This window comes from Nipponia nippon, unplaced genomic scaffold (genome assembly GCF_047370975.1).
Source record: "Nipponia nippon isolate SJK-2023a ecotype South Korea unplaced genomic scaffold, ASM4737097v1 scaffold_13, whole genome shotgun sequence".
Lineage (NCBI taxonomy): Eukaryota > Metazoa > Chordata > Aves > Pelecaniformes > Threskiornithidae > Nipponia > Nipponia nippon.
Window position 1 is genome coordinate 4,580,812 of NW_028262324.1, and position 25,905 is coordinate 4,606,716.

The following is a 25,905-nucleotide window of genomic DNA, read 5'->3' on the forward strand; positions in this document are numbered from 1 at the left end:
GGCAATGGAGATACACACGTTTATTTTTGATTTATAAAATGTCTATCCCAGGCTCAGCAGCTCCCTCCTGTGTGACGCGAGGCTCTCCTGCGAGGTGCTGAGTCCTCTCCACTCCCACAGCATCTTACAGCTCAGGAGGCTAGATGTGCTATAAAACCAAGCTAAACAGGGTAAAAATAGGCTGATCGCATTTAGTGGAGGAAGTATCTGTGCAGTAACGTAAGTTACCCACTGCAACAGATGCTATATGATCATCTTGGCCAACTCCGTGCTTTGGTGTGGAGGGAGGAGGACGGAGAAGGACCTCAGTTGACCAACATTTGCTGCTGACCTGTTTATGTGACATGCTCGTGTCTCTTTGTTCTGGTTTTAAATTATCATTTATTGACTCAAGCAAAGGGAGACCACTGGAAACCACCCTACATGGAAATAAATGTCAATATTTGTATAGAAATGTCATCTTGACTGCAAACCTCTTAACATCTCCCTCTCCACCAAACTGGGACTAACCCAATCATCCTTATTTTCCTAAGGCTGCTGTATTGGCTGTCTTGTTTCTGATGCTTATCTTCAGTCTTCCCCCTCCATCACTTTTTGATGCAGTGATGCTGCAAAAAGATAAAATATTGGCTCTTTCCTCAGCGATGTGATTTCAGTTTGAGCTTGGGGGAAGCTGTCTGGAAGCAGGTGATGGAGGGATTGCAGTGGAGTAGCATTAAACAGCGTCTTCTGGAAGTCTGTGTAATGATACCCTTGCTTTGCATGTAGATAACCTCTCATCTGCATGCCTTGGAGAGCTACAAAGGTGCTCTACAGATGGCTTAGAGCTGTCGAGGGGAGGGAGAGGCAACCTTAGAGCAGAGGAAAGATGTTAATAAAATTTAAATGTAATTCTTCCCATTTCTCTGTTCCTAAATGTGAAAAATATTAGCTTGGTGGAGACTGAAAACAGATGGTGAGCAGTTGGAGCAGATAAGCATGTTATTCAAAATAAACATTCGCCAAAGCTGGGGAGGTGGCGAACCATATTTCATTTCACCCTATTTACATTATCAGGTCAGGTTACACTGATGCTGCCTCTCGTTTGCATTCAGACTATCAACAGGGAACCCTGCGACGCAAGCCAACTGCAGCGTGTCCTTTTCATCATAGACGTGTTTGAGCTGGAATGGATGGGTTTGGGCCACTTCCCTGGCTTTTTCTCCACAATGATATATTGAGCTAGTTATCTTACAACACCTCTCTTAGGCTGTAGGCAGGGTCCTGCCAGCCACCAGAGAGGGCACCGAGGTGTGTCCTTCCTTTCTTTCCCTCTTTCAAATGGTCTCTTTATCCATTTAGACAAGCTTTGCATTGCTTTATCTTAAACCAGAGACTCTTGCCCATGTAAACGGTGGGAAACAAGCCTCTGGTTCAAAGGACTGTTTCTAGGAAGGGTTCGTTTTGCTGACTTGTAGGCGATCTATAATTCATGCCTCTAGTCCAAGTGGTCATCTGAGGTGGTAGGGCCAGGGGAAAGAGAGGTGTGTCTGGAGTGTGGCTTATCTCCCTTGCATTGATGAATGTTTTGGGATGGGCTGAATTGCCTTTGGGGGTGTCTGTCTGTCTGTTGGCTCCAGAAGAAGCTTGGACCCGGCTCCTGGGTGACCAAAGAATTTTTCCTGCCAGACGTAACCTTCGCTGCTGCTACTGGGACAATTCTCCAGTCCCTTGCTCTCAAGAGGCAGGTGTGAATTTTGGGCTCTTAACTTTTTGAGATGGAGGAGCGGCTTTTTGGGTTATGAGCATATTCTGCCTGTTCTAGATGAAAGTCGAAAACATCTGCTCTGATTCAACCTCTTCTTTCTGTATGAAACAGTTATGTGCTTTCACTCCTGAGACTCTGAACCACTGGGCAAACCCTTGTACACAGTCTTTTGTTTAAAAGACATCAACTAAAACCAAAACTTTGTTAACTTGCAGACTTTCAATCTAAGCACTTAGTGGTCAAAGCCTTGTTGACCAGGTCTGATTTTGAGTCTGCTCTCTCTGTCCTGCAAACTGCAAAAGGGAAAAGCAAACCCTTACCTGTGCATAGCTGCTGGTTATGCAGTGCTGTCTCGTCTTTTTTTCTCTTATTTCTTCCAATATGTTTCATGTTTTGACTTCTACAGAAAGCTGGAGTGCCTGAGTCTGGCAAACGGGTTTGCGAGAAACAGTTCCAACTCCATGCAGCTGATTTATAAATGGGATCTACAGAATCACTCCCAGGCCAGGCAGGTTCCTTCTTCCTTCTTACCTCTTGTGACAGTGAATCAAGGGGAATCCTACATCTGTGGCAAGAATGGCTTGATTATATCGGTGTTCATGCTGTACGTGCCCTCCAAACACCCAGCCACAGACTTTAAATCCATTTCCCATGAGGGACAAGGAAAGGCTTTGCTGTCTTGAGCTGATAGGGTTTAACAGCCTGCGCATACTCTGTGTGCTCACTCATAGAGGTTACTGGATGGTGCCCATGCAGGTGCTACGGTGTGAATTTGCGTAAGGCATCCGTGTTTTCCGCACCGTAGCAGCGGCTTTTTCTCTCTTCCCTTGCTCTCGGCAAGCTCGCAGCTCCGCCATTGCAGCTAGATCAAGGCTTTCTCTTGAGCATCATCCTGCAGAGCAGAGCACCGCCAGCCTCGGGCGCTTCGTAACTGCCCATCGCGGCTTTGAAATGCGACCGTGCGTATGGGAGGTGCAACCTGGGAGTCGCAGCCCCAGCAAGGATGCGAGGCAGGTTCACGATCTGCTTTTTGTTAATAAATACAAATCTCCCATCCTGATATTGTTCTGCTATCTGTTGGAACTATATTTTGAATTTTGGGAAGTGGATGGGGAGGAGACCATTTGTGTCTGTCTGCCCCCCCAGGGTTGTTCCTGGCTCTCTTCTCCAGCTCCTTATCTTGCTTTTTGGGGGAAGGTAGCATCCAGTTTTCCTCGTACAGTGTTTTTGCTTCTTTTTCATCACTTAGTTTATTCTCTAATTGCCAAAGGCATTTAAGGATTAATTTAAATTCCAGTGTACTTGAGATACTCCCTAACTTGTCACTATTTTTTTGCTTGTGCCTTTTCCCTTCTCTCAAACCCACAGGCATGAAGAGATTAATAAAGTGGCTTCTTCATACAGTTCACAATGTGAGTAAATGCTAGCCATTCTTCAGAGGTTACCTGCAACAGCAGCGCTCTTTGTACTAAACACCATAGGTGGAAGACTTCTCTAAAGAAAATAAATACAATGAAATCTGTCTCGAGTCGGTGTTGAAATGCCCCCTCTAAAACATGCTGCTGTGTTGGAGAGCTGGAGCCTCGGTCCCCTGGGAGCGCAGGAGTGGGACTTCTCTGGGGACCAGTCGAGAGCACAGGTTTTCTCCTGGTGTGCTGTCCTGTTGTCTCACTTAGCTCTTTCTGCTCTCCAGAAAGGAAAATCGTCAGCTGCACCTAACCTTGACATATGCTCCTTTTTAATTTGTTAGGCTAGGATGAGAACTGGAGTGGCAAAGGAAATACAGAGCATACCGACCGTCGACGCAGAGTCAGATAAAACCAGGGGCCTTTCAGCGTGTCGCTGGAGAGCAGAGGGATGAAGGGTTTCAGGTGTATTCAAAGCTCTGGGGCTTTCCAGTCTCTTGCACACCTGGGCTCCTTAAATGGGACACACGAATATGTAGGGCACACAGCATAAACTGATACGTGCCTACAGCTGTCCTTACCCAGACAGCAGCTTTGCAGCATCTGAAATCTGTAACTCCAATCGCTGTGAAATCTGGTCTTCAGGCTTATCGGCTTTTGGAGAAGATGAAATTCTTGCATCAAGCCAAGACTAAAACAGCATCTCCGTGGTTGGGTTTCATTTTACTCCAAGTGAATCGTCTTCCCATGTGAAACTCCAGCATGTTCAAGGCTGGGAAGGCAGCTGGGACGGCAGCTCTCCCACCCGGCTGGGTGGCCACGTCGCTGACACCTCTTTCCTTGGTTACCGTTTGCAGGTCCTGGGTGCAAAGTTGAGTATGTGTCACTGCAAAGTTTTGATGTTTGGCAGCTTGACGGCAAAAGTGTTGTGCCATAAACACGTTCAATCTGTGTGGTGCAGACACGGCTTGAAAAATAGCGACACAACATTTCTAAATGTTTCTAAGTCCACGTAGAGTTTGGAAGGAGGAGGTTTTTGAAGGAAAACAACCCAATGTTTCCAGTTTAGCCCAGTGTCCTGCTCTGACACTTGGAGTATTCAGTCACTGACAAGAATTATCCTTCTTTTTTGGAGCATCATCCAAAAATCTAGTACAGCATTTGACTCTTTAGCATGATTTCAAGTGACCGATATGGTGGAGTGACTTGCAGGCGTTTTGAGGATCATCTCAGCATCCTCTCTGTGCACCTGGAGGCAGCACCAAAATGTTGGTGAGCCAGTAAATATTTCTGAACAGTGAAATGCAGGAAAGAGAGACTGAGAAGGCGGCGTTTCTCCAGGGACCATCTCCCTGGCTCATTTTTAGCCCCAGGTCAACTTGAGGCTGACTCAAGTCCTTGTTCGTAGTCTGGTTTGCTCACATGATTCTCATTAAATGAATGTGTTCAGGCTAAAAATGAGGAGTTTCAGAAAGATGGGTTTTTGCCTGCTTTTATAGATGCCCCAGGTCATTAGCAGGAAGCTTTTAAATTTAACAATCCTGTTTGCTCCTTGTCTGTCGGAGTGAGCTCGGAAAAGAAAGTGTTGGCTTCTCGTGGGCTTTCATTTTGGTGTCTCATGCAGTAGCCCAGCAGTAGCTGGTTTTATTTTGGGGTTATAAATTCCATGTGACTTCCCCCCCCTGTAAATTAACCAAACTAGTTCTGCTTTCTTAATGTGCCCTAGGAGTGTTTTAGGAGGCAAGAGGAGAAATCTTAAGGATTGGTTTCACACTGTTTCTCTCCAGAGCATGGTAATATCAGGTTGGCCATATACGCCTGGGGAAGAGGGTTTCATAGGAAGGGATTGCAGAAGACCAAATGAGGCAGGCAGGTGGCAGTGCGTTGGTATTTGGGGTGTGTGGTGGGAAGGGGCTGGCAGCGCAGGGAGCGATGCGGTGCTCTCCTTGGCATGCCTGCAGCTGGGCAGAGAGCTTGCAGAGAAGAGCGTGAACTCCATCTCACGTCCGCTTCCCGGGAGTGTATGCAAACAGGTCGTGGTTGTCACATATTAGCTCACGGTTTTGTAATTATTCCCATATTCTGAGCAAACATTTTCCGTCCCCTGATGGGCATCAGGCAGCTGGCACCGAGTGGTGGATAGGCACAACTAGTGCTGTTTTGATTAAAAAATTTGGGTCATTTAGCGACGTTTCCCTTCCCTGCCTGGGTGAGTGAACTCAGACTTTTTGTGGTAGAAACGCCCATAACTTCATGCACAAAACCTGCTCTCTGACTATTTTGCTGCATTTATTTAGAGAAGGAGGAAGGGCAGGGCTTTGTCTCCTTCTGCTCTTGCCAGTAAACTTACCTGCTGGAATAGGTACCTACGTGCATGAATGATGATATATTCCTACATCAATATGTTGTTATTCATCTGAATGTCAAATTCATGCATGGATATGACGGGGAGAGTCTGACACGTCAGTGTTAAATCGTATGAAAGTTAGGCCAAATATATGTGAATAGTAGTTTGCAATATTATACTAATATGGTTATTATATGTTAAAATTAATAGTAGTTTCCCATGGCTTTGGTATCTTCCCACTTTGTTCATGAAAGCAAAGCCCAGAAATTTTTTTTTTTTTTTTTTGAAAGCAGGCTTAAATAAACAGAGACACAGACTTTCTGCCATGGAAGTATTGTGGATGCGGCTTTTATAGCAATTCCAGCCCCACCACCCCAGTTATTCCAGCTGCACTGAAAGGGCAGGAATACATGGGTTTTCAGCGTGTATTCATCTCTGCTCCCCCTTCCACAGACCGTCCTGCAAACAGCAAAAAAATTGCTAGGAATAACGAACTTCATTTGTTACCTTGCTGGCGTTAAGGATGACTTGCCATAAGGAAGATAAATGAGCCAGCTCGTGCCTGGTGCGTGGTGGCAGAGCAGGTGCTGGTGGCTCCCGGAGCAGATTCCAGGCCAGCGGCACAAAGGGCTCGGGTGCCAATTCGCATCTTCTTTGCTCTCAAAAGCAGCATTTTTGTCAGGAGTTGTGAAGTAGCAGGTTTTGTGGTTGTATTTCAGTGCAAAACTCTGCCATTTATTCAGTGCTTCCCTGCTTTACGGGAATACAGCATTTAACTGCTTTGCCAGAACTTGGAAGCTGCATTTCTTACAGCTGATAGATGTTTGTAAAAAACTGTGGATTACAAATTAGATTGTAATCTAATTTGATTAGATTACAGCATGCGCTTTAATACCTTTCCTCTGTGGCTTAAAGAAATATCAGGGCTGATCCCGGGTGGCACAGAGCCCCTGTGCCCGTGTCTTTCAGCCGTGCCCCCTTCAAGGGGGTGCACTGGGAGCCCCTTTGGCCGCCTCGCCAAGCAGCGATGCTCGCTGTGCGAGCCGCTGTGTCCAAAGCAGTGTGCTTGGCTGCCGCCCTGAAGCTCCGCCTGACTTTCCCACTCACTGACAGCCAAAAACTGCCTGAGAAAATTCACCGGTCCAAAGCCCAGCTTGGATGCACCGGAGAGAGGTGAAAAATGAGTGTCTGTATCTCCCTCGCCCCCCGAGCCGGGGTGCAGATGGGCGCGCTGGGAACTCGTTGGTGTTCCTGCACAGGGACATGATGGAGCGCGGTCACAACTCGTTAGCAAGCTAATCGAACGAGGCGAACGGCGGCTTGAGGAGCAGGGAGTGGTGACCACGTTCTCGGAGGGGCGATTCGCCTCATGTCGAATCGTTCAGGGTTGCGAGCTCCGCAGCCAGGCAGGCACCGGAGCTGCTGGCAGTGCGACGCGGAGCACCCCTGGGGTGGTGTTGGCTCCCATGGGAGCTGCGCTTTGGAGATGCTTAGGGTATGTCTGCTGAGCTGTCTGGGTTTAAAAAGCGAAAACCCAAAAACAAACCCCCGAAAAAAGCCCAAGAAACCCCAAGGCTTGCATAAGCACAAATTTCCTCCCTTTCCCTCTATTCTCCCCAAGGATGCCTTTTGAGGCCAATTTTAGCCACTGGAGCCAGGAGCATGGACACACTGTTCAGCTGAGCTGGGACGTCCCACCAGAGCCTGGGTCCACAGGACAGACCCTCAGAGGCTGAAAAAGAAGCTGTGGTGTGAGCTGGCGATGTATTAGACACTAGAGACTGCATGCGGGAGAGGGGGTGTGAATAGCTGATGTCAGCTCATCTTTACAACCCTGTGACCATTTTGGTCGCTTGTTGGCACAGCTGCACCAATGCTCCCTGCACACTGGGCCAGCGCCCACCCAAAAACCAGGTTGCCTGTTGCATGGGTCTGAGAGAGGTTGCAGTTCCTCCGGAGAGGCCACCTCGGGGCCAGGCAGTGTGGGCGCAAGGCATGTGCAAGGCTGCATGCAGGCTGCCATGGGGAGGCTGCGCTGGGCAGCGAGGACCACCCTGGTGTGAGGGAGAGGAGGTGCAGGATTGTTTAATTTTGAGTTGTTTTTGTTTTTGTTTTTGTTTTTTAAAAAGCAAACATGCGAAGCTGGTCAAAGAGCTGTTTGCCAGAGTGGCTGCTTCGGAGCATGTTTTTGCTGGTTGAGGAGCAGGGCTGGAGGTGAAACCTCAGCACCCCGTCCTAGCGAGGTGTGTGTGGGCATGCCTGGGGTGTATCAAGGGGACCTTAAATGGGGGGAAAGCAAAGCAAAGAGGCAGATATACTTTGAGGAAGCATCTTCAGGCACGAGGAGTGAGAAGATACGGTTAAGAGACTGGGATGGTGAACATGGGCATCCTGAGCCTGCCTGGCAGCATCTCGGGACACGCGCTGCACCCCGGGTGCCTGTCCCCCAGCTCAGGGCCATACCCTGCCTCTTCCCTGCAGCGGCTCGGGGCCACGCAGAGCAGCGTGAGAACCTTGCGTGACTTCCCCCCACCTCTCATCTTCACCCTTGCGATTGTACTTTGTGTGCTGGGCGGGTACATGCTCATCCATGACTCTTACTAAGCATTACCACCTTCTCTTTGTACAGTTGCTGGTGAGAAGAGGGTGCCAGTGATGCCCGGATCGCCTGTGGAAGTGAAGATACAGTCCAGGTCCTCTCCTCCCAACATGCCGCCACTGCCCCCCGTGAACCCCGGTGGCCCCCGGCCGGTGTCCTTCACCCCGACTGCACGTAAGACCCCAGCAATGCTGCTTTTCCTGGGGACCAGCTCTAGCCGGGAGGAAAGGCTCTGCTTGTAGAAGTCACGAGGGTTGCCTTAGCCATTGGCCAGGGCTGCTCACCAGTACAGCAAGCATTAACTGTGCTGCACGGCTGTAAGGAAGGGGGGACTGGGGCTTTTCTGCTGTTCTGCTACGTATGCAGGACGTATAACAGGGTCTGTGATCCCCCCTGCCCCCCTGCCTGCTCCTGCCTTGTTCTCTCGAGTCCTTCTCTTTGCAGGTGCAGCCTTGATTTCCACCATAAACTCCTTCAGAAATTGAAGTCCTTTATCAGGTCTGCTCCAAACAAGCCAAGAGCTGGGCTTTTCACTATATCTTTTGGAGGAGTTAATTCCCGCTCTGCCATATCTCACTTTGCAGACAGCGTTTCTGCAGCTAAGATTAGAAAGTTTTCCTTTTTTTAATTTCCCAGCCTTGAAAATTACTTGCTGTACATCCAGATTCTCTTTTCTCTATCTCTTCTTTATAGTCTTTCCTATTAAGCCACAGTCAATCCTCGTCCTGCCCAGCTGTAGCGCAGCCTCGCACCCACTTCTTCTAGCTCAGAGGTGTCTCCATGGTTGGTATGGACATACAGCCTTTTCTTATAGCCTAGAAAGAGTCTTTTTTTTTCTCCCCTAGCCAACATTTAAGGCATTTAATGTCTTTTAAAAAGCATCATTCCAGAGCAAAGCTGCTTTACTTTGTTGGGCATGGAGTTATCTAACCCCCACACGTGGCACACACATATTTTCCAGGCTCTCCTCACCTCTTTCCCCTGCACTGAGCATCTCCCTAGCTGATTCTGCATTGCTTTGCTGGTCACGATGGTGTGTGGGATATCTCACAGTTTCATGCTGGCAGTGGATTTCGGAGATTCACAATCCAGCCTCTTTCAGGACACACACTAATGTATTGCGTGATGCTGGCAATAGCACTGATTGCCGGGTTATCCCGCCAGACACATTGTTCCCATCTTCATGTGCTGAGGGGTTTTTAAAGGCTCTCCTTTTGCTCAGGCAGAAAAGGACCATTAGCAAAGTGACAGAAATTAATTTTTCCAATGAGGTTGCTTGGCACACTGTTAAGGGCCAAGGAGCCTGAATCTGCTGATTGCAGATGACTTAATTGCCTCTTTCCAAGATAGATGAGAGATGCAAGCTGTAGTGAAGTTCATTCTTGCTTTTTTACTTCTCAGTTGCACCAAAAGGTCTTGGTCAGAGTCAGCAGGTGTGTGTCCTGCCCTGTAAAAGCCCAAGCCGTGGGCAGGTGAGGAGGAGCATGCTGGAGGAAGGCCATGCCTGCCTGTGGATTGCTAACAAAAGGGTTGGAGAAGCAGCGAAAGCGTTTGACTATTGAGGGCCTAAGGCAGAATTTATCAGAGTAGCCCTACATGATGACTTTTGTGTTCATAGGAATTTAGCATCCTCCTCTCCCCAAACCAGTAATCCCACTGGTCTCAGTATGCCACCTCACTCGCTTCAGCGCTGTCTTCTCACCTGGAAATAGAGGTCCCAGCCCGGCTCTGTGGTCTGTGGTGGAGCAGATCCTGGCGATGCGCAGGATCAGATAACTGCCAGCTGCCCTGCGGTAACGCCGTTTGCAGGAGGGTCAGGCAGGGTAAGCCTAAAAACGCAGAGAGCAGTTACGGGGGCTGCGTCTAACGGCAGCCCCAACCAGACCCAGCTCGCTCTGCTTCCGTGGTGTCACCCGAATTCATCAACGTCCGCCGCTCCCATCGTTGGCAGCCTCTCCCAAGGGTCCCCCACAGCCCCCTGGCCCCCGGGAGGGTCGCGCAGCCCCTGCTTCTCCCGGGGTATAAATAGAGCCCGTTGCTCTCCCTAGTCTTTCATTTTAAAGAATAAGAGGAAGCAAAATAGAGAAGGGGTAAAGCACCTCTGTTGTGGCTGCTGGAGAGCACGGAGCTGCGCGGTCCTTTGCTGTTTGAGAGGAGCTTCTCTGGGCGGCTTTCCCCCCTATTTATAACACTTCTGTCGTGAATTACTTTATGAGTAATTGCGGGAAGCCTTGCTTTTTGCATAGCTCTGCGTTTGCTAGTACTCCATGGTAGCTAACCCTGCGGGTATGTGCCATCTCTGCAGGACATCTCTGGTCCTTTGCTGCTTTGGAGAAGCTGGTGTGGACAGGAGTTTTTCAGGTTGCATTGCTCCACAACAAAAGGCATGAGCTCGCTTTGCCTTTGCACCTTCATCCTCTCAGTCCTGGCCTTGGCCTTCATTTCATCATCTCTCTTGTCTACGAAAGGACACGTCTTTGTTATGCCCCCAAAAAGCCTGTCACCCCTTGGTTAGCAGGAACCACCTTTGATGGTCTCTTTAGCTTTATCTTTCCCTTGCATCTTAACTGACTCTGGTTAATCTTCGCGGGTTCCCTCCTGTGCTCAGCCCTGCAGGTCCAGGTGCATGGAGCCTTTCCAGTCTCTGACCCTGGTGTGCCCCAAAGTGGTTTAACTGTTCAAGTAACTCCTGCCTTCTCTGAAAAACCCTCACTGGGTTCACGAGGATTTGGTATGATTCTCACAAAGCTGCAGTGGAAATTTTGGCATCTTCTTTTGCCAGTTGCTGCTCCACCACAGCACACACCTTCCCCTGCCCTGCGTGCAAGGGGCAATTCTGCCAGGTGGCTTCAGTGCTTCTCTGAGCACCGTCGTTTGCAATGGTTTTTATAGCTTGCGGCCTTCTCTTCAGCACTTGCATCTGTAAGGTATTCAGGGCTGAGCTTTTAAGGATAACACAGTGGATCAGCTAAAACTATATTTACGATGATGTACTTTTCACCTCTAAAATTCTGGGTTTATACTGAGTTGGGGCCTCAGCGCGCAGCTGCTCTTTAGACAGGGCTCTAGATTGCACAACGGCGGCGCAGGGATGTCAACAATTTATTCTAATCCCTTGCTGAGTTCCCAAACTTCCAGCCCTTCAGTCTGTTTCGACATGCTTGCCGCTTACAGAAGGCAAAGTTGCAGATGGGACCAGGTTGGAAGAAATAACTGCGTTTGTGAAACTCCCTGTAAATCCCCGGGGAGGTATGGCAGGCGAGCGCCGCGGGGCAGGATGCTGTCCGCCCTCCTTGGGGTGAGGTGGAGGCACCTGAGCTGCAGTATCTGCTACTGGGACCCTGGCTGTAATGAGCACTGATGACTTATTGTAAACGATGGGGCTGGGAAGGATCATTGGATTGTCTGGTGTAATTTTCTGCCTGACGCAGGCCAGAAAATGCTTGATGGGTAATTCTTGCCGAGGGCTGTACACTTTGAGCTAAAGCACATTTAATTCCTCAGGCTGAGCGTATGGCGCAGCTCAGACTGCCGCAGCAGCAGCTGTACGCAGCCTGACCCCGTGTCCCTCCAGGCCGCCTCAAATGCGAACAGAGGTGTGCCAGCTCTGCTGAGCCCTAATTCTGTTGGTGTTTGATGGTCCTGGATATGAAGCTTGCTGAGCAGAGGAGAGAGATGTCGGGGAAGTTGCTGGCTGTGGTGTACATCACACCTGAGCAATCCCATAAGGAAAGCTCCTGTGGATGCCTTGGCTGGGCACGTGGTTCTCACGTGCTGGGTGCTGCAGAGCATCCCCATGAGCTCAGGGGAAGGTTGAGAAGGCGCGCGCGTTGCCAGTGACTAGCTCCGTTGCTGGGTGCCCTCCGGCATGGCGTCTGGGCTCTACTCTGGCCATAGCCCCTTTTCTGGTTCTTGCCTCGTTAGCTAGCAGCAATTAACCATCAGCAGCAGGCTCTTGGGTGGAAGATGGATCCTCTTAAACACCGGACTGCAGGGACGTGCCCGGTTGATGCTCAGTAGTGCTTCTGTCTCCCATTTGCAGTGCCCAATGGAATAAACCATTCCCCCCCGACGCTGAATGGGGCACCATCCCCACCCCAGAGGTTTAGCAATGGTCCTTCCTCCTCCTCCTCCTCCTCGCTGACGAACCAGCAGCTCCCGGCCACATGCGGCGCCCGGCAGCTCAGCAAGCTGAAGCGCTTCCTCACTACCCTGCAGCAGTTTGGCAATGACATTTCTCCAGAGATCGGGGAGAAGGTCCGGACCCTCGTCCTGGCGTTAGTGGTAAGCCCCGCACACCGGCCCAGGCTGCCTTGCTTTTGCCGGACCACTTTGGCTATGGGATCCTGGCAGCCAGCACGTGCCCATGTTACACAATATTATCTGTTTGTGTCTTCACAAGCAGAGCTGTTGACTGAGCAAGACTCTGTAATGTTTATGCTTTCTGGTAAACTTGCTGACTTCTTTTTTTCTTGTCTTTGGTGGGTTTCAAAAAGCTGTTTGTCCAGCGGCTTTGACATGAGCCTGTGTGCAGCTAAACTTAAGGAAACCAGGAAGGATTTGGACAAAGCTTTTCTATAAAGGCCACAGGTCTGATGCCATGGGCTTGCTGGAAGCCATGGGCTATGCTGGGCTTCTCTATTTCCTCTCATAAATGAAAACTTTTCACGCAATTCAGAAGAGGCTGTAGTTTTGTACTAGGGCAGCGTTTTCTTGCTTGTGCAGATTTATGATTGCCTGACCCTGACTGTGGATCTGTTTACCTCTGATCTGCTTCCATACAAAGAAGTGCCAGTTCCAGCCACCGCCTTGTTAGTGCTGTCCTGACTTCAGTGTGCTCAAACTCAAGGCTGCTTTGCTCAGCAAGGCAGCCAGGTGTAATGGAAAAAACAGGGTCCTGTCACTAACAGGGACTTACTCTGGAAAGCTGGTAGTCCTTCTCTGCTCTTGAGTGTCTAGAGAATATCATGACACTTCAAAGATTTTATTTATTCATACGTAGCGATGTATTTAATGGACTTTTTTCCTCTTTATGGGCTGCTTCTGCATATCTTAAAACAAGCCCACTGGCACAGCAAAGTTAACTCTTGCCACGGTCTGTGGAGGATGGGAAGGCTGCTGTTGCAAAATAGGAGGTCTGGGCTTCTGGTGTGCTGCTGCTGCTTTGTGTGATTGCATATTTGCATTACCAAAGGCATTGATTCTTCCAGTCATAGTCATGCCTGTGACAGTCTGAAGGTGCAGCTACAGGAAAGGGCTTGGTAAATAACTTTTATGCATCTTCTGCCCTTCTGCTGCGTTCCCACACTTGAATTTGCAAGAGCTGGGGTTGGTGGCAGCGTGTGCATGTGCAAACAGTGTGTGTGTGCCCTGATGCCCTTCAGCAGCTATGGACAGCTGAAAACACCCTTCAAAAACCAAATGAACAGGTCTTGCTGCGGAATTGTATCTAATATTTGCAGGTATACAAACTAACTAGTAGAAATGCTGTGCAAGCCCACAGCTTGGACCCTGGAGCACAGCACCATGTTGCCTGTCCAGCTGCAGGCCCGTGTGGCACCCAGCACTGCTCCCAAGCTGATCTCTGCTTTTTGGCACGTTTCTTTTGAGGCTCAGCATGCAGCAAAGGTAGCTAGACTGCAGCAGCCTGGGGTATTTCTGCTTCCAAGGCTGGCGTGGGCAGAGCAAACGTGAGTCTGTCCACAGCCTCAGGGGCTTTCACAGTGCTTGAGCGCTGGATGCAAAATAATGCTGCTGCTAAAGGAGGCAGGCATACGTATTTCCATGGGTGTAGGGTAGTACCTTAGCTTACCTTTTTGGAAAGGAAATGATAAAGTGTCCAGGTTCCTTGGACTGTCGTTCTTGCCACTAATTGCAGTAATTGCTGCAGGGATGAACTTTGTACATGCAGGTTATCAGATGCTGCTTGTCCCAGGGAGCACCCAGCCCGAACAGCCACAGGCGATACAAGGTTGGGCCAGGGGAGCACCATGCTATTGGGGTGAGCAGCAGGCTGAGGGAGATTTTGTGGATGGCGGATAGGTTAGACGAGGTGAGCTGAAAGGGAGGAAGGAGGAGAGGAAGGTGTGCAACTCAGAGCAGCTGGAATCACTGCCTGGCTCCCTGCCGCCTGCCCCAGGCCACCTGGCCAGGGAGATGCCAGCTGGGTCCTGCTGCCTCCCAGAGCCAGTCCCTGGGCCCCGGAGCTGGGAGGATGCTGGGCCAGGCAGCGCCCGGCTGTGCGCAGCGTTCACCCCTCGCCTAGTGCAGCATTTCTACTCCCTTGGCCTGGGTCTTTTTGGCTGCGTTAGGCAGGATCCGATGCAAACGTTTTCAGTCCTGTAGTGGCAGATGCAGTCTCCCTTCCAGTTCTGTTTGTTTGGAGCCATTTCCCACATGTCTAAAAATAAGAACAAATTGTCATTTCATTTCTTAATTTTTTTTCTCAGAACTCAACAGTGACAATCGAGGAATTTCACTGCAAGCTGCAAGAGGCGACGAACTTCCCCCTCCGGCCGTTTGTGATCCCCTTTCTGAAGGTGAGAGGGAGCTGGTGGGGCTTGTCGACGCTCCACATGCCGGTCTGTGCCACTTGGCAGCATGTCATTGCTGGGAAAGCTCTCGGTTCAAGCACCACAGCAATTTTGTTAAAGTCCAAGACAGACTGCACAGACCATAGCGGTGGCCATGTGGGACTGGCTTGCGGAAAGCTAACGTTATAACAAGTAGCACATATGTCTGCTTGTATGTTAGGGATAAAGGAGACAAACCAAGCTCCATTCGGCAGCTTCTGATCCTATAATCTTATTTGCAAGTGTTCAGATCTAGAATATTTGAAGTGTTGGCATACGGAGCATGTCTGGGGTGGGTAGATGCTGGAAGCACAGAGCGCTTCTGTGCACTTGGTTTTTGGGTGCACTGACGTCAGGCCACCCTCAGCTCTTGAGAAAATACAGGTAAATCGGACAGTGCAGACGCCAGGAGCTGGAGGATCCTGAGTGTGGGCCATGGGCTCTAGGTGTTCTTGCTCTGAGGTATTATGTGTGCAGAGCAAACCTTCTGCAAACGGCTGGAAACACCTTGCCCGCAGCCTGCGTAAACCAGACCCGCACTTGTTCTCCAGGCCAACCTCCCGCTGCTGCAGAGAGAGCTGCTGCACTGCGCCCGGGCTGCCAAGCAGACGCCCTCCCAGTACCTGGCGCAGCACGAGCACATCCTGCTGAACACAAACACCACGTCCCCCGCTGACTCCTCCGAGCTGCTGATCGAGGTGAACGGGAATGGGAAGAGGCACAGTCCAGACAGGTAAAAACACCTTTCGTTGCTCGGCCAAGTTCTTGAAGTCATGACTTTTGTTTCAGCTTTGCTTCTGTCAAAGCTTCAAACAGCATCCAGGGCTAAACCATAGGATCTTATCACTCCCAACAACTATTCTGGCTGTTAATAAGACACCGATAATTGCTTCTCCTGCACTGTGAATTCAGGTTGGGATCTTCTTTCAGGCAGGTTCTGTCCCAGAGGGACTTGTTGGGTAGCACTGAAAAGCCTGAGCTGCAGAGCTGAGCGGTTCTCCGCCTCCCCGGGCAGCGAGCGGAGGCACTGTCAGGGCTGGGAAGGATGCGGTTCATTTTCACCACTTTTTATTCCAAGTTAAAAGTTGTTACGTAATTATGTGGAGCGTGCCTCGAATTTATAAAAACTGTGAAATTTTAATTTGGTCATGCTCAGAAAGATGAATCACAACACTTGGGCATCTTGAACTTTCTCTTTGACAGGGTCATTTTGTGGATTTGTTCACAAGTTGAACATGTTTGTTTTAGCTCCCGGCCTTTACCCTCTGGTAGAATCATCACTGCCCAAACTCTGCTGATTCAAAATCTGCATCTTTCCCTTTCCGAGTATGTTTATGCGGTGCTAACAAACACCTCTGTCTGCCGGTGTGGTTGCAGAAGGGAAGACAGCAGCTTTGAGAGGGAGCCGCTGCCAACCGAGCCTCCGGCCAAGAGGGTGTGCACCATCAGCCCGGCGCCCCGGCACAGCCCTGCCCTGACAATCCCCCTGATGAACCCCGGGGGGCAGTTCCACCCCACCCCACCGCCCCTCCAGCACTACACCTTGGAAGATATCGCGACCTCCCACCTCTACAGGGACGCCAGCAAGATGTTGGAGCACAGAGAGATTCGGGACAGGCATGGCGGTCTTGGTGAGAAAGACTGCTTTTAGTCGCAGGAGCTGTGAGGTCCAGCAGTTGAGCTTTGGCATTGGTCCCTGCTTGGTCACTGGCACCCAAAGCTGTGTAATGCTGGGCCCATCCTCAGCAGAGGTTTTGCAGGGAATTCAGGGAAAACAACTGGCCATGGAAGGTTAAAAACAGGAAGATTGTGAGTTTGTGTTTCCCTGTATACATGTAAAGACTGGAGCTGAGGATGAGGAGGAAGGACCTGGTGTGTGAGCTGAGTACAGCCAACCCAGCAGGCAAGAATGGAGGGCAGGGAAATAGAAACTAACTTTTCCAAGATCACTAAAGCAGGAGAGCAGAGCCTGACCCCCCTGCCCTGTTTCTCCCCAGGGGTGTGTGGGAGGTGCACGCTGTGTTTCCAACAGGGCAGCCTGAATCACAAGCTCTGAGCCCCTGTGGGCTTAAAATAAGGGAGCCAGCTCCCCAGGCAGGTCAGATCCAGACCCGTGAGTGGATTGTAGCGCTTCTGAAGCAGTGACACAGACAAGGATAAAAGCACTGGCATGGAGTTGCCCCTGTAGAGCCACCTCCTCGAGTTGTGTTTTAAAATCCCAGCTATATGTAGCTGGAAATACAGCTCTTCATTATTGCTTTGGGGCCACCTTGCCTCTCCAGCACTGAAAGCACTCGGTCCATCTAATCACTCTTCTGGCTGTGGTTTGTTGCAGGTTTGAATGGAGGATACCAGGACGAGCTGGTGGACCACCGCTTAACAGAGAGAGAGTGGGCTGACGAGTGGAAGCATCTCGATCACGTAAGGATTGGCAGGAGGTGTGGGAAGCTCTGTGGGATGCGGCAACACAGTGCTCCGCCTGTTCCAATTCATTATTTTCTTGTTGATGATACCATGTCCAGGCTTTCCTAGTAGCTTGTAGAGGAACAAGCCACCACAAGAAGATGGATGGTGGGGAGGGCAGATAGGAGCAGTAGTACTTTCCTGGCAGGTTTTCTCTCCCCATGGTCAGTGGAAGCCAATATCACTCTGGGCAAAGTGTCTGGAGCTGGAGAGCTTCTCCTGCGGAGCACGGCCATGTGCTGCCCTGGCTGGCTGAGCAACCCGACGCAGCCTTGTCCCTGCACAGGTCTTTTCTGCAGCAGCCCAGGCTGCTGCTGTACCGACAAGCATACAGGTGTGCTACGTGCAGCAAGGATGTAGAGTTCACAGAATAAGTAAAACCATCGTTATTTTTTAAAGACTTCTTTTCCTGAGCTGCCAGCCTTTTATGGGCCTCAACTAAGTACCAACAGCAAGACTTGGTACTTCTGGCAGACTTTCTGCAGTCTGTTTTTTCCCTCTGAGCAAGGCTGCTCATCCAAGCACTTCAGTACTGGAGTGTTTCCCCCAAAGAGATGGGACTGAAATTCAATTTTGGTCACAAATGCAGAGAGACCCCATGCTTGCTTATGCTCTAAAGCTGATGGGGTTTTTTGGCGGGGGGCGGAAGGGGGGGCAGTAGAGATGCCATAGCTGAATATTTGTGAGTGGGGATGCAGCTATGGAGAGCTGGCACTGGGATCACAGCCAGCCCTTGCATGGACACCCTGTTCACATAGGAAAGGGGATTTTTTTTCACCTCCACCTTTTAGAAGCATGGCTGTAAACCTCCTATGGTGACCAAAGCCCCATGGAGCAGGTGTGACCGCCTCCTTCCCAGCTGGTGCTGCTCAGCATCGCTGCTGCACGTGTGGGCACGGGACCCGATCTTACCCGCCTGTTTGAATACTGCGTTATCCGAAACACTGTTCTCAGAGCCTGTTCCTGTGAAGTGACCTCGTGTTTCATCTTCCTGGGATGGTCCCTGTGGTATCTCCGATGAGAAATTCAAGAGATGATCTCATGAGTGGGCAGCAAGACTGAAAATGGGTTCCTCCCTGCAGGCACTGAACTGCATCATGGAGATGGTGGAGAAGACCCGGCGCTCGATGGCTGTGCTGCGGCGCTGTCAGGAGGCCGATCGGGAAGAGCTCAACTACTGGAAGAGGCGGTGCAGTGAGACGGCCGAGCCGCGGAAGGCAGGCAGCGAGCTCATCTCCAGGCAGCACAGCCCCAGTAGCTCCGACTCCATCGGCAGCGGTAAGCGAGGGGTGGGCGTGCTGTGCCAGGACCTTTTTAAGTAGGTGTCTAATTATGACAAAGCTATATTAGGCATAAAGTGATGATAATGTATTCAAATTATAATATAAATTAAATACGTCAGCAGCGCATAACTGTTCTCAAAGCTTTGAAGAGAGAAAAGTCATGGGACATGTGGAAGCTCCTGGGTGAGCTCCTGGAAGCAGCGTTTGCTGAAGGCACCTTTGGGCAGCAGCAGCACCTTCTGCTGGTGCCAGGAGAAGAGCGTCTTCCTTGTCACTGAACTGTACGTGCTGACCAAACCGAGCCAAGTTCATTCGAAGCTGAGAAACCAGAGGGCGAAAAGGCAGAAGAGGTGGTTGGTTCCACCCCTCTTCCAGTCTGTCTTGCCTGAAGGATTTTAAATGTCAAGATCTCCTAATTCTAAAAATACTGAAGACTGCTGTAAGAACTACTACCTGAGTTATTAATTCTATTTTTGTATCATGAGTCAACTTAACTTTATTAAAGCTGACTATTTTTCCCCTCCAGTATGCAGGAGTTTTGACCCTATACAAGAAACAAATCTAAAATACTGATTTTATGCATTTGGATGTAATTCTAATTTCTATCCAAACAAATATGCTGCAAATAAAATGCTGAAAAAAAACCAAACCCTGATCATTCAATAATAAAAAATGGATGCTTTCTAACAATAAGAATAAATGTCAAACTGAAAATCTCAATTTGATATATATTCAACTTGTTTGTGTACAAAATAAAGAGTGAATCCTCCTGCATGTCAAAAAGAACCATCCAAATCGGAGCCCAGCCCAGATTTAGCTGCAATTGAACAAGTTTTGATAGTTCCCAGACAGCAAGAACGAGTATTTCCTGGGAAAACAATAACAAGTACACAAGAAGAAGAAACTAAAATAGAATATATTAATCGGAGTTTCTGGGAAACCAAGCGCCTGTGGCTCAGCCCTAGCTGCAGAGCAGCGTGCGGCAGGCCCGCGGGGTGGCTGGGCATGCCTGACAACCTGCTGAGCACAGCCAGCTTTTAACCCTGCTATATTGAAGTATATCATGACTGATACACTTACAGCCCCATGTTAAAGGTGATTTTTTTTTAATTTTTTTTTTTTTTTTTAAATTGGGAACATTGTTGATGCTTTCTCCCCTCATGGGACCCAGGGCTAATTTTCAAGCTCCGTTGCTGTTGTGAGAAGGTGCAGTTAAACATCAAGAAGCATCCCCAGGTGTGCCGCAGGCTTAAATAACCTCACCGCCTTCCTGGAGTGCTTTGGTTCTCCCACCAGCCTTTGACATGAATCAGATTTTGTTTTGACCCTTCAGAAAGTTACTCTGAAGGCTTAAAAAAGGGGATGCAGATAGAACGCAGGACGAGGCTTCTGAAGAGCTTCGCTGTATGACTGCAGCCGGTGTTTAGGTCCTCGCGTGGCCGTCCCCATCTGTCACGTAGGCTCTTCGCAGGCTTCTGGGTGCTGGGGAATGTATACAGCTCTCACCGTAAGATGTCTTGCAGGACAGTTTGTCCATCAATTCAAGCCTTTGATTGCCCCTGGGAGTGGAAAGTGCTGCGTTTGGCGTTTGATATAAACTGCTGGGCGTATAGATTGATGCTCAAAGTCGCTGGACAGTGCAGATGTTTGATGGCATATAGTTATAAGCATCGCCTATTGTTATAGAGTAGCAGGAGATGGAAATGGGTTATACAGTGTCATAAATTATTCAAGGCACTAATTAAATGTTGTAATTTATCATCTGTGTGTTTGATGAATGGCTTTAACTGTAGAAATCCTCTGCTTTGAGTTTTAGCTGGTTAATTCCACCCTGCCCCATGATGTACCAAGGTACCGCTGGGCACTTGCTGGGCACTTAAGCAGCAGCTGGGTGAGACGAAGCTTTGCCAACCTTTTTCTGTGTCCCTTATTCCAACAGATTCTTTGCGGGAGTTCAGCAGCAGGTCGGGAACGGGCTACGTCACTGAAGAGATATGGAAAAAAGCTGGTAAGTGTTTGCTCATAACCTCAGCAAGGGATTCTGCCAGATCAGTTGAGGTAAACACAGATGCTGCAGATTTGCTCTGCAGAAACAGGAGAAGCCCAGCTGCAGGAACGCTCCAGGATGTGCACATCTGGCTACCAACGCCCCCAGCCTGGGTTTTCCAAAGGGCTCTGCTCCTTCTGTACGATGCCAGCGGGGATCCCGTGGGGCTGAGCCTGGCCTCACCGCTCCTCGGGCGGGTGGGTGAAGCTGCTCTTTTCTTCCAGAAGAAGCTGTGAACGAGGTGAAGCGCCAGGCCATGTCAGAGGTGCAGAAAGCAGTGGCGGAGGCTGAGCAGAAGGCGTTTGAGATGATTGCCTCTGAGAGGGCTCGGATGGAGCAGACCATCGCGGATGCCAAGCGCCAGGCCACCGAGGATGCTTTCTTAGTGATAAACGAGCAGGAGGAGTCTACAGAGGTAAGGTGCAGGGGACGTCCTAGGAAGGGACTGTCAAAGACTCACAAAGTCTCCAGGTCCTGCCAAGCAGTGACTTGGAGCCTGCGGGTCCGCCATCCCCTTTCCTTTTAGAAGTCTCTCTCCCGTGAATAACGAAAGGGATGCACTGATAAAAAAAACCTTTTGCTTTTGATTTTGCTGGCAGGGGAATCAGCCTAAACAGTGCCTGCAGCACCCATGTGTGCGCAGCAGCCACATGAAGGCACCCCTGGGCACCGTGAGCTGGGCCCAGTGTAACGACCAGGGATTTCTTGGGATTGAGGGAGCTGTGGAAGCAAAGAGAAAGGGATGCTGGTGGATGCAGCTCTCCACTTAGCTCAGCAATCTGCTGTTGGTGGGGTACTTGATCTGCGCAGAAAAGGAATTGCCGTTTGTGGGCTTTAAAATAGCACAGGGTAGAACCTAGGCTGTAGGTGAAGCTACGAGTGCCTGATGGTCTGTACCAGACCCGGTGGCGCTGCAGACCTGCCTGGTGCATATATATTGTCTTGGATGTTGTTGTTTCACTGGCTCCCAAAACATGGGCCCGGGCAGTGTGTGGTCACCTCATCTCCAGAAACAGGCTCCCCACGTCTCTTGCTACGCCGCGCCCGTACGTACGGGGATAGGTGGGAAGCGTCTGTGCGGGGTGGCTGTCCCTGCGTTACGGAAAGGCTCATAACACCTAATGAGACATTTGCACGTTGGAAAAGAAGAGGTAACTCTTAGCTCGCCATAGCCAGCAACACCTGCTGAATGGGTGTCTTAGAGAATTTCTTTCTACTCCTCAATCATTATCGTCACTGTTGCTTAACTGGAAGCTCACTTCATTAAGCTTTGGAGATCTCAGCTGGACTGGGCGAGGAGAATTGCATGGCTAATTCCTGCACTGCCACGTCCCATCCACGTGTGGTTTGCTTCTTGTTTGAATTTCTCTGCACGAATGCAAGAGCAGAGGCTTTGCTTCTGCCGAGCAGAAATCTGATGGGAACGTGGAGTTAATGTCTGCCGGGACTGTGCAGGCAGCGAGTCCGCGTCCCTCCTCCTGGGGGGTTTCTGTCCGCCCTGCTGGCCGGGGCTCGGGAAGGCCGGGTGCAAGGGTCCCTGTGCACGGCAGGAACCGTGTAAATATTAGGTGGTATTACAGAGAAGTATGTCTATACTATTTCCGGATTAAATCACTGCAGGACGAATGCACCCATCAGTAAACACATGATGGGAGTGGGTGGAACTGCTTGGGAAGCCATGGAAGAAATGAGACAAGTAATGATTTCGCCATAGGGGAATACCAGAGGAGTGTCCTCCTCCTCCGGCCGTCCCAGGGAGCAGCGCGGGACCTCGGGAGCAGCCGAGCATCCCCCCGCCAGCACGAGCCCCGGTTCCCCGGCACCCAGAGCTCTTCTCTAAAGGCCACGCTGAAAAGCTGCCACGTGTTCTGGCACACCGTGTAACCTTTGAAATACGGTTTAAAAACACCACTTGAAGTGTAAACAGCTGTGAAGCAGTGACCCAGTTTTCCAAGAGTTACCGCAGGCTTCGGTGGGGGTTTTTCTTGGTCACGAGCCCTACTTCTCTAGGGGAGACCAAGGAGCCTCGGGGATGCGCTGGCTCTGGAGCAGCTTGCTCCTGACCAGATTGCTTTGGCACTTCGCTGCTGGCCCATAAATCATCGCCGGGAGCTGGTGGCTCCGGTGTACACCCTGGGAGCAGGGAATCTCACTGCCCTTCTCCGTAACAGGTCCGATACAGGTCAGCATCTCCCACCACCCCGCTTTCCTGCTTCGACAGCTTTTTGCTTGTGGTCGCAGAAGTGGTGGCCAGCGAAAGGTGCCCTGTTAGGCAGGATTAGAGGCAGGCAGGCTCTGGTGGAGGCTGCTTTTCCGTGGCTGAACTTGCCCTCCGCAGTATGCGATTGCTAACGCATGCGTCCAGCTGCAGGAAAGCTAATCCGCCTGCTCCCCTCCTCGGAGCAGCTGCAGCCGCAGCTCCCGGTGCTGGCCCCTTGCCCCCACGCTCATAAGGAAGCGGTGGCACGCCGTAAGCCCACCAGCTGACACCTCTCCCAGCAGCCAGAGGGGCCTTGCTCCACTTCCAGATTGAAGCTCAGGCTCTGGCAGTGCTTCCACCTGGCTGGGAGGCTTTCAAATGAGCTTTTTCTTTTCCAAATTAGCCTGCTCCGACCTCTTGTGCAGCTAGGCAGGGTGCAAAGCAAATGGTGCCTGTGCAGCATGCTATAATCCCTGCAGAGAGCACTTGGCTGGGAGCGATACCAAAATAGAGCTGCTTCAAACAGGAAGTAAAAAGACCGAAGAGCAGCATCTGCAGCGTGTTTTTTAGTCCTTGCCTGCTGTTTCCTCTATGCATTTGGGTGGATCTAGGGGAGAGGATGTGACCGGTGCAGTCTGGCAGGCAGTTTTGGGCAGAGCAGAGGAGTATGGGTTAGTACCCTTGGCAAAGGGCTGTGAAATAGCAGGGATTCATGGATTGCTCATTTTAATATTACTAAATCTAGGCCAGAGGGGAATGAACAGTTCCCTCCAGAGCTATTGAGTCAGCACTGTCCTCCAGCTCTTGGAAACTAAACCCATTTTAAAGTGTGGCGTCTTTGGTCTTGCAGAGTTGCTGGAACTGTGGTCGCAAAGCCAGCGAGACGTGCAGCGGCTGCAACATCGCCCGGTACTGCGGCTCCTTCTGCCAGCACAAGGACTGGGAGAGGCACCACCGAATCTGCGGCCAAGGCCTGCACGGCCAGAGCAAGCCACTGGCTCTGCCCACGGGCCGATCGGCAGCCGCCGCCGCCAAGAGCCTGGACAGCGTGCCCAGCCCGGCCCTCGAGAAGACTTCGGCGACCACCTCCCGGTCCTCCACCCCGGCATCCGTGACAGCAATAGATACGAACGGACTCTAAAGGGGAAGTTTTGGTTCAGTCCATTTGATTAGTTTCCCTGGGGTTTTTTTTTTTTTCAGCTTAAAAAAAACCCACAGCAACTTGTATCACTTGACACATTTGACACATTGCGCCGCTGCCTCAGAGCGCCAACACTCGGGCTTTGCCATCGCGTTCTGCCTTTTTTCTTTTGTGGCTCAGAAGAACTGGGGCCGGCCTTGCCCGCGGCGCCTCCGTGCCCGTCCCTCTGCAGGGGGTACCAGAGCATCATTCGGGACCTGGAGGAGGCCGGGCGCTCGCTCGGCGGGACCTGGACTCGGTGGAGAGCGCTGCTGACGCACACGGGAGATGCTGAGCCCCATCCTCATGGGTCAAACTTGCCCAAGGTCCTTTCCTGAGGTGCCTGAGCCGCCGCCTCCTCCAGCTAGCTTTCTCCGTAACAGGCATCTATTTTTTTTTTTTTTCCTTGCTCCCAGACGGTGACATCTCAGATGGCCGTGCTGGCTGGTTGGTGCTGTGAACAGACTGGAGCCGATCTCCCAGCAGGAGCATCTCGCCTTCTAGTGCAATGGCAAAAGCCGAGCCCTCTTCTCTTCTCCTGCCGGCAGGTTGGCAGCTGATGGTTGCAGAGAGGGAGGAGAGGATTCGTCTGCTCTAAACCAAATGTCAGTACCAGGGAAGGACGGACGGTCGCTTCTGGGTGGCCTCGTTTTAATCCTGTTCTGTGACGGGAGAGCCAGTTGCGTGTTACCCTGGGTGGGACCTTTGCAGAGCAAATCTGGATTGGTTGTGGGCGGTTATTGCCCTTTCCACCTGGGTGCCGTTATTTTGCTATGCAGAAAGTGTTTGGTTTTTTTTCACTGCATGGAAGTTGTTGGTTTGAGAGTTACTGCCGTTGTTTTTAACCACAGAGATCCTCACGCGATTGCGATGGGTTATTTATAGTCTGTTCTCTCCACGCGCATTGGCCAAACTGTTAAAATAAATGCAGGACTTGCTGTCCTATGTTGGTTCTTAGCCCCCAGCCCTGGGTGCTGCTCCGATGCCGGCTGCGCTCCTCCCCGGAGATGCCCAGGGATGCGCAGTCACCACCGCCTCATCCGGCCTTCGGAGACCGTCCCCAAAATGCAGGCTCAGAGAGCGAGGTCCCACGGGGATGCTGTGGTCAGCCTGGGGAGATCCATCGCTCGGAGACTCCCTGCTGTGGCGTGGAAGGAGGGGTTCAGGGCAGTGCAAACCCTGTAATCGGCACCGACCCGCAGAAGGGCTGCTTCGGGGCGCAGCGGGGCTCATCTCAGATGCTTCACGGAGGCCATCAGCGGCGCGGCCCGTGGGAGGGATGGGCACGTGCTCCCTGGGGAGCTGCACTGCTTCCCCATGCTGCACACAAACGGGCTCTAGAAAACCATCTATTCAGCAAAGCCATGTTTCTGTGACTGTTTTTGTACGATTGCTGGGCTGGAGCCCAATGAGGCGAGTAATTCCCAAATTATTTTTGATCACTTTTTCAATTGGAGGCGAATAATAGAGATGTAATGAATCGTCACTGAGTTTGCAGCGGTGTAGCTGGCTGCTGGCTGCCTTGGGGATAAACGAGCGACGCGCTGAACCAGCTTTGTCCCTTAGGGAAAGCCGTTTTGGAAGCTGCTGTCGTGGGATAGAGTGGGCGATTCCTGTGTCTGCAGGGTTTTATTATGCAAAAAAACCCACAATGTCACCTGCTGTTCAAGACAGCTCTGGAGCGGCAGCTGGGACTGCATCCCCCAGGAGACAGTGCCGGGGCTCCCGGCTGCGGCAGAGCCCTTGGCACGGACACGGCTCCTCGGAGGCGAGCACGACGGTGCTGGGCTGGTGCAGCCCTGAATCGGGGTGGCACTTGAGCCCCAGCGGCCCGGGGAAGGCATCACCCAGCGCGGCGGGTTTTACCCCAGGAGCGACGGAGGCGGCAGGGTCAGCCCCGAACTGCAGCGGCGCTGCGCCCCTCGCAAAGGCCCTGGGAAGCGGCTCTGTCTGCGCCGCTGCGCCCAGGGCTGCAGCGTGGAGGAGGAGGCCGTGTCAAGCGGGGAGGAGCAGCAAACGCTTGGGGCTTGCTCCCCGGGAGCCGGCGGGGCTGAAGGGCTC

The 25,905-nt window shown here is 51.1% G+C and overlaps 1 protein-coding gene across 5 annotated transcripts in view; it reads left to right on the top strand.

The window, feature by feature from the left end:
- Positions 1-24,789, top strand: part of CBFA2T2 (CBFA2/RUNX1 partner transcriptional co-repressor 2) — a 64,883-nt gene extending 40,094 nt beyond the window's left edge. For 4 of the 5 annotated variants that reach the window (XM_087749604.1, XM_087749608.1, XM_087749609.1 and 1 more), the window contains exons 2-11: positions 8,130-8,273; positions 12,142-12,383; positions 14,549-14,638; positions 15,223-15,404; positions 16,049-16,302; positions 17,007-17,092; positions 18,217-18,412; positions 20,357-20,425; positions 20,689-20,879; positions 23,515-24,789. In XM_087749604.1, the coding sequence (XP_087605730.1) occupies positions 8,130-8,273; positions 12,142-12,383; positions 14,549-14,638; positions 15,223-15,404; positions 16,049-16,302; positions 17,007-17,092; positions 18,217-18,412; positions 20,357-20,425; positions 20,689-20,879; positions 23,515-23,805 (1,745 nt within the window). In that variant the 3' untranslated portion in view covers positions 23,806-24,789. The remainder of the gene's footprint in view (positions 1-8,129; positions 8,274-12,141; positions 12,384-14,548; positions 14,639-15,222; positions 15,405-16,048; positions 16,303-17,006; positions 17,093-18,216; positions 18,413-20,356; positions 20,426-20,688; positions 20,880-23,514) is intronic. The other variant, XM_087749606.1, reaches the window with a different exon arrangement.
- The last annotated feature ends 1,116 nt before the right edge of the window (positions 24,790-25,905 follow it).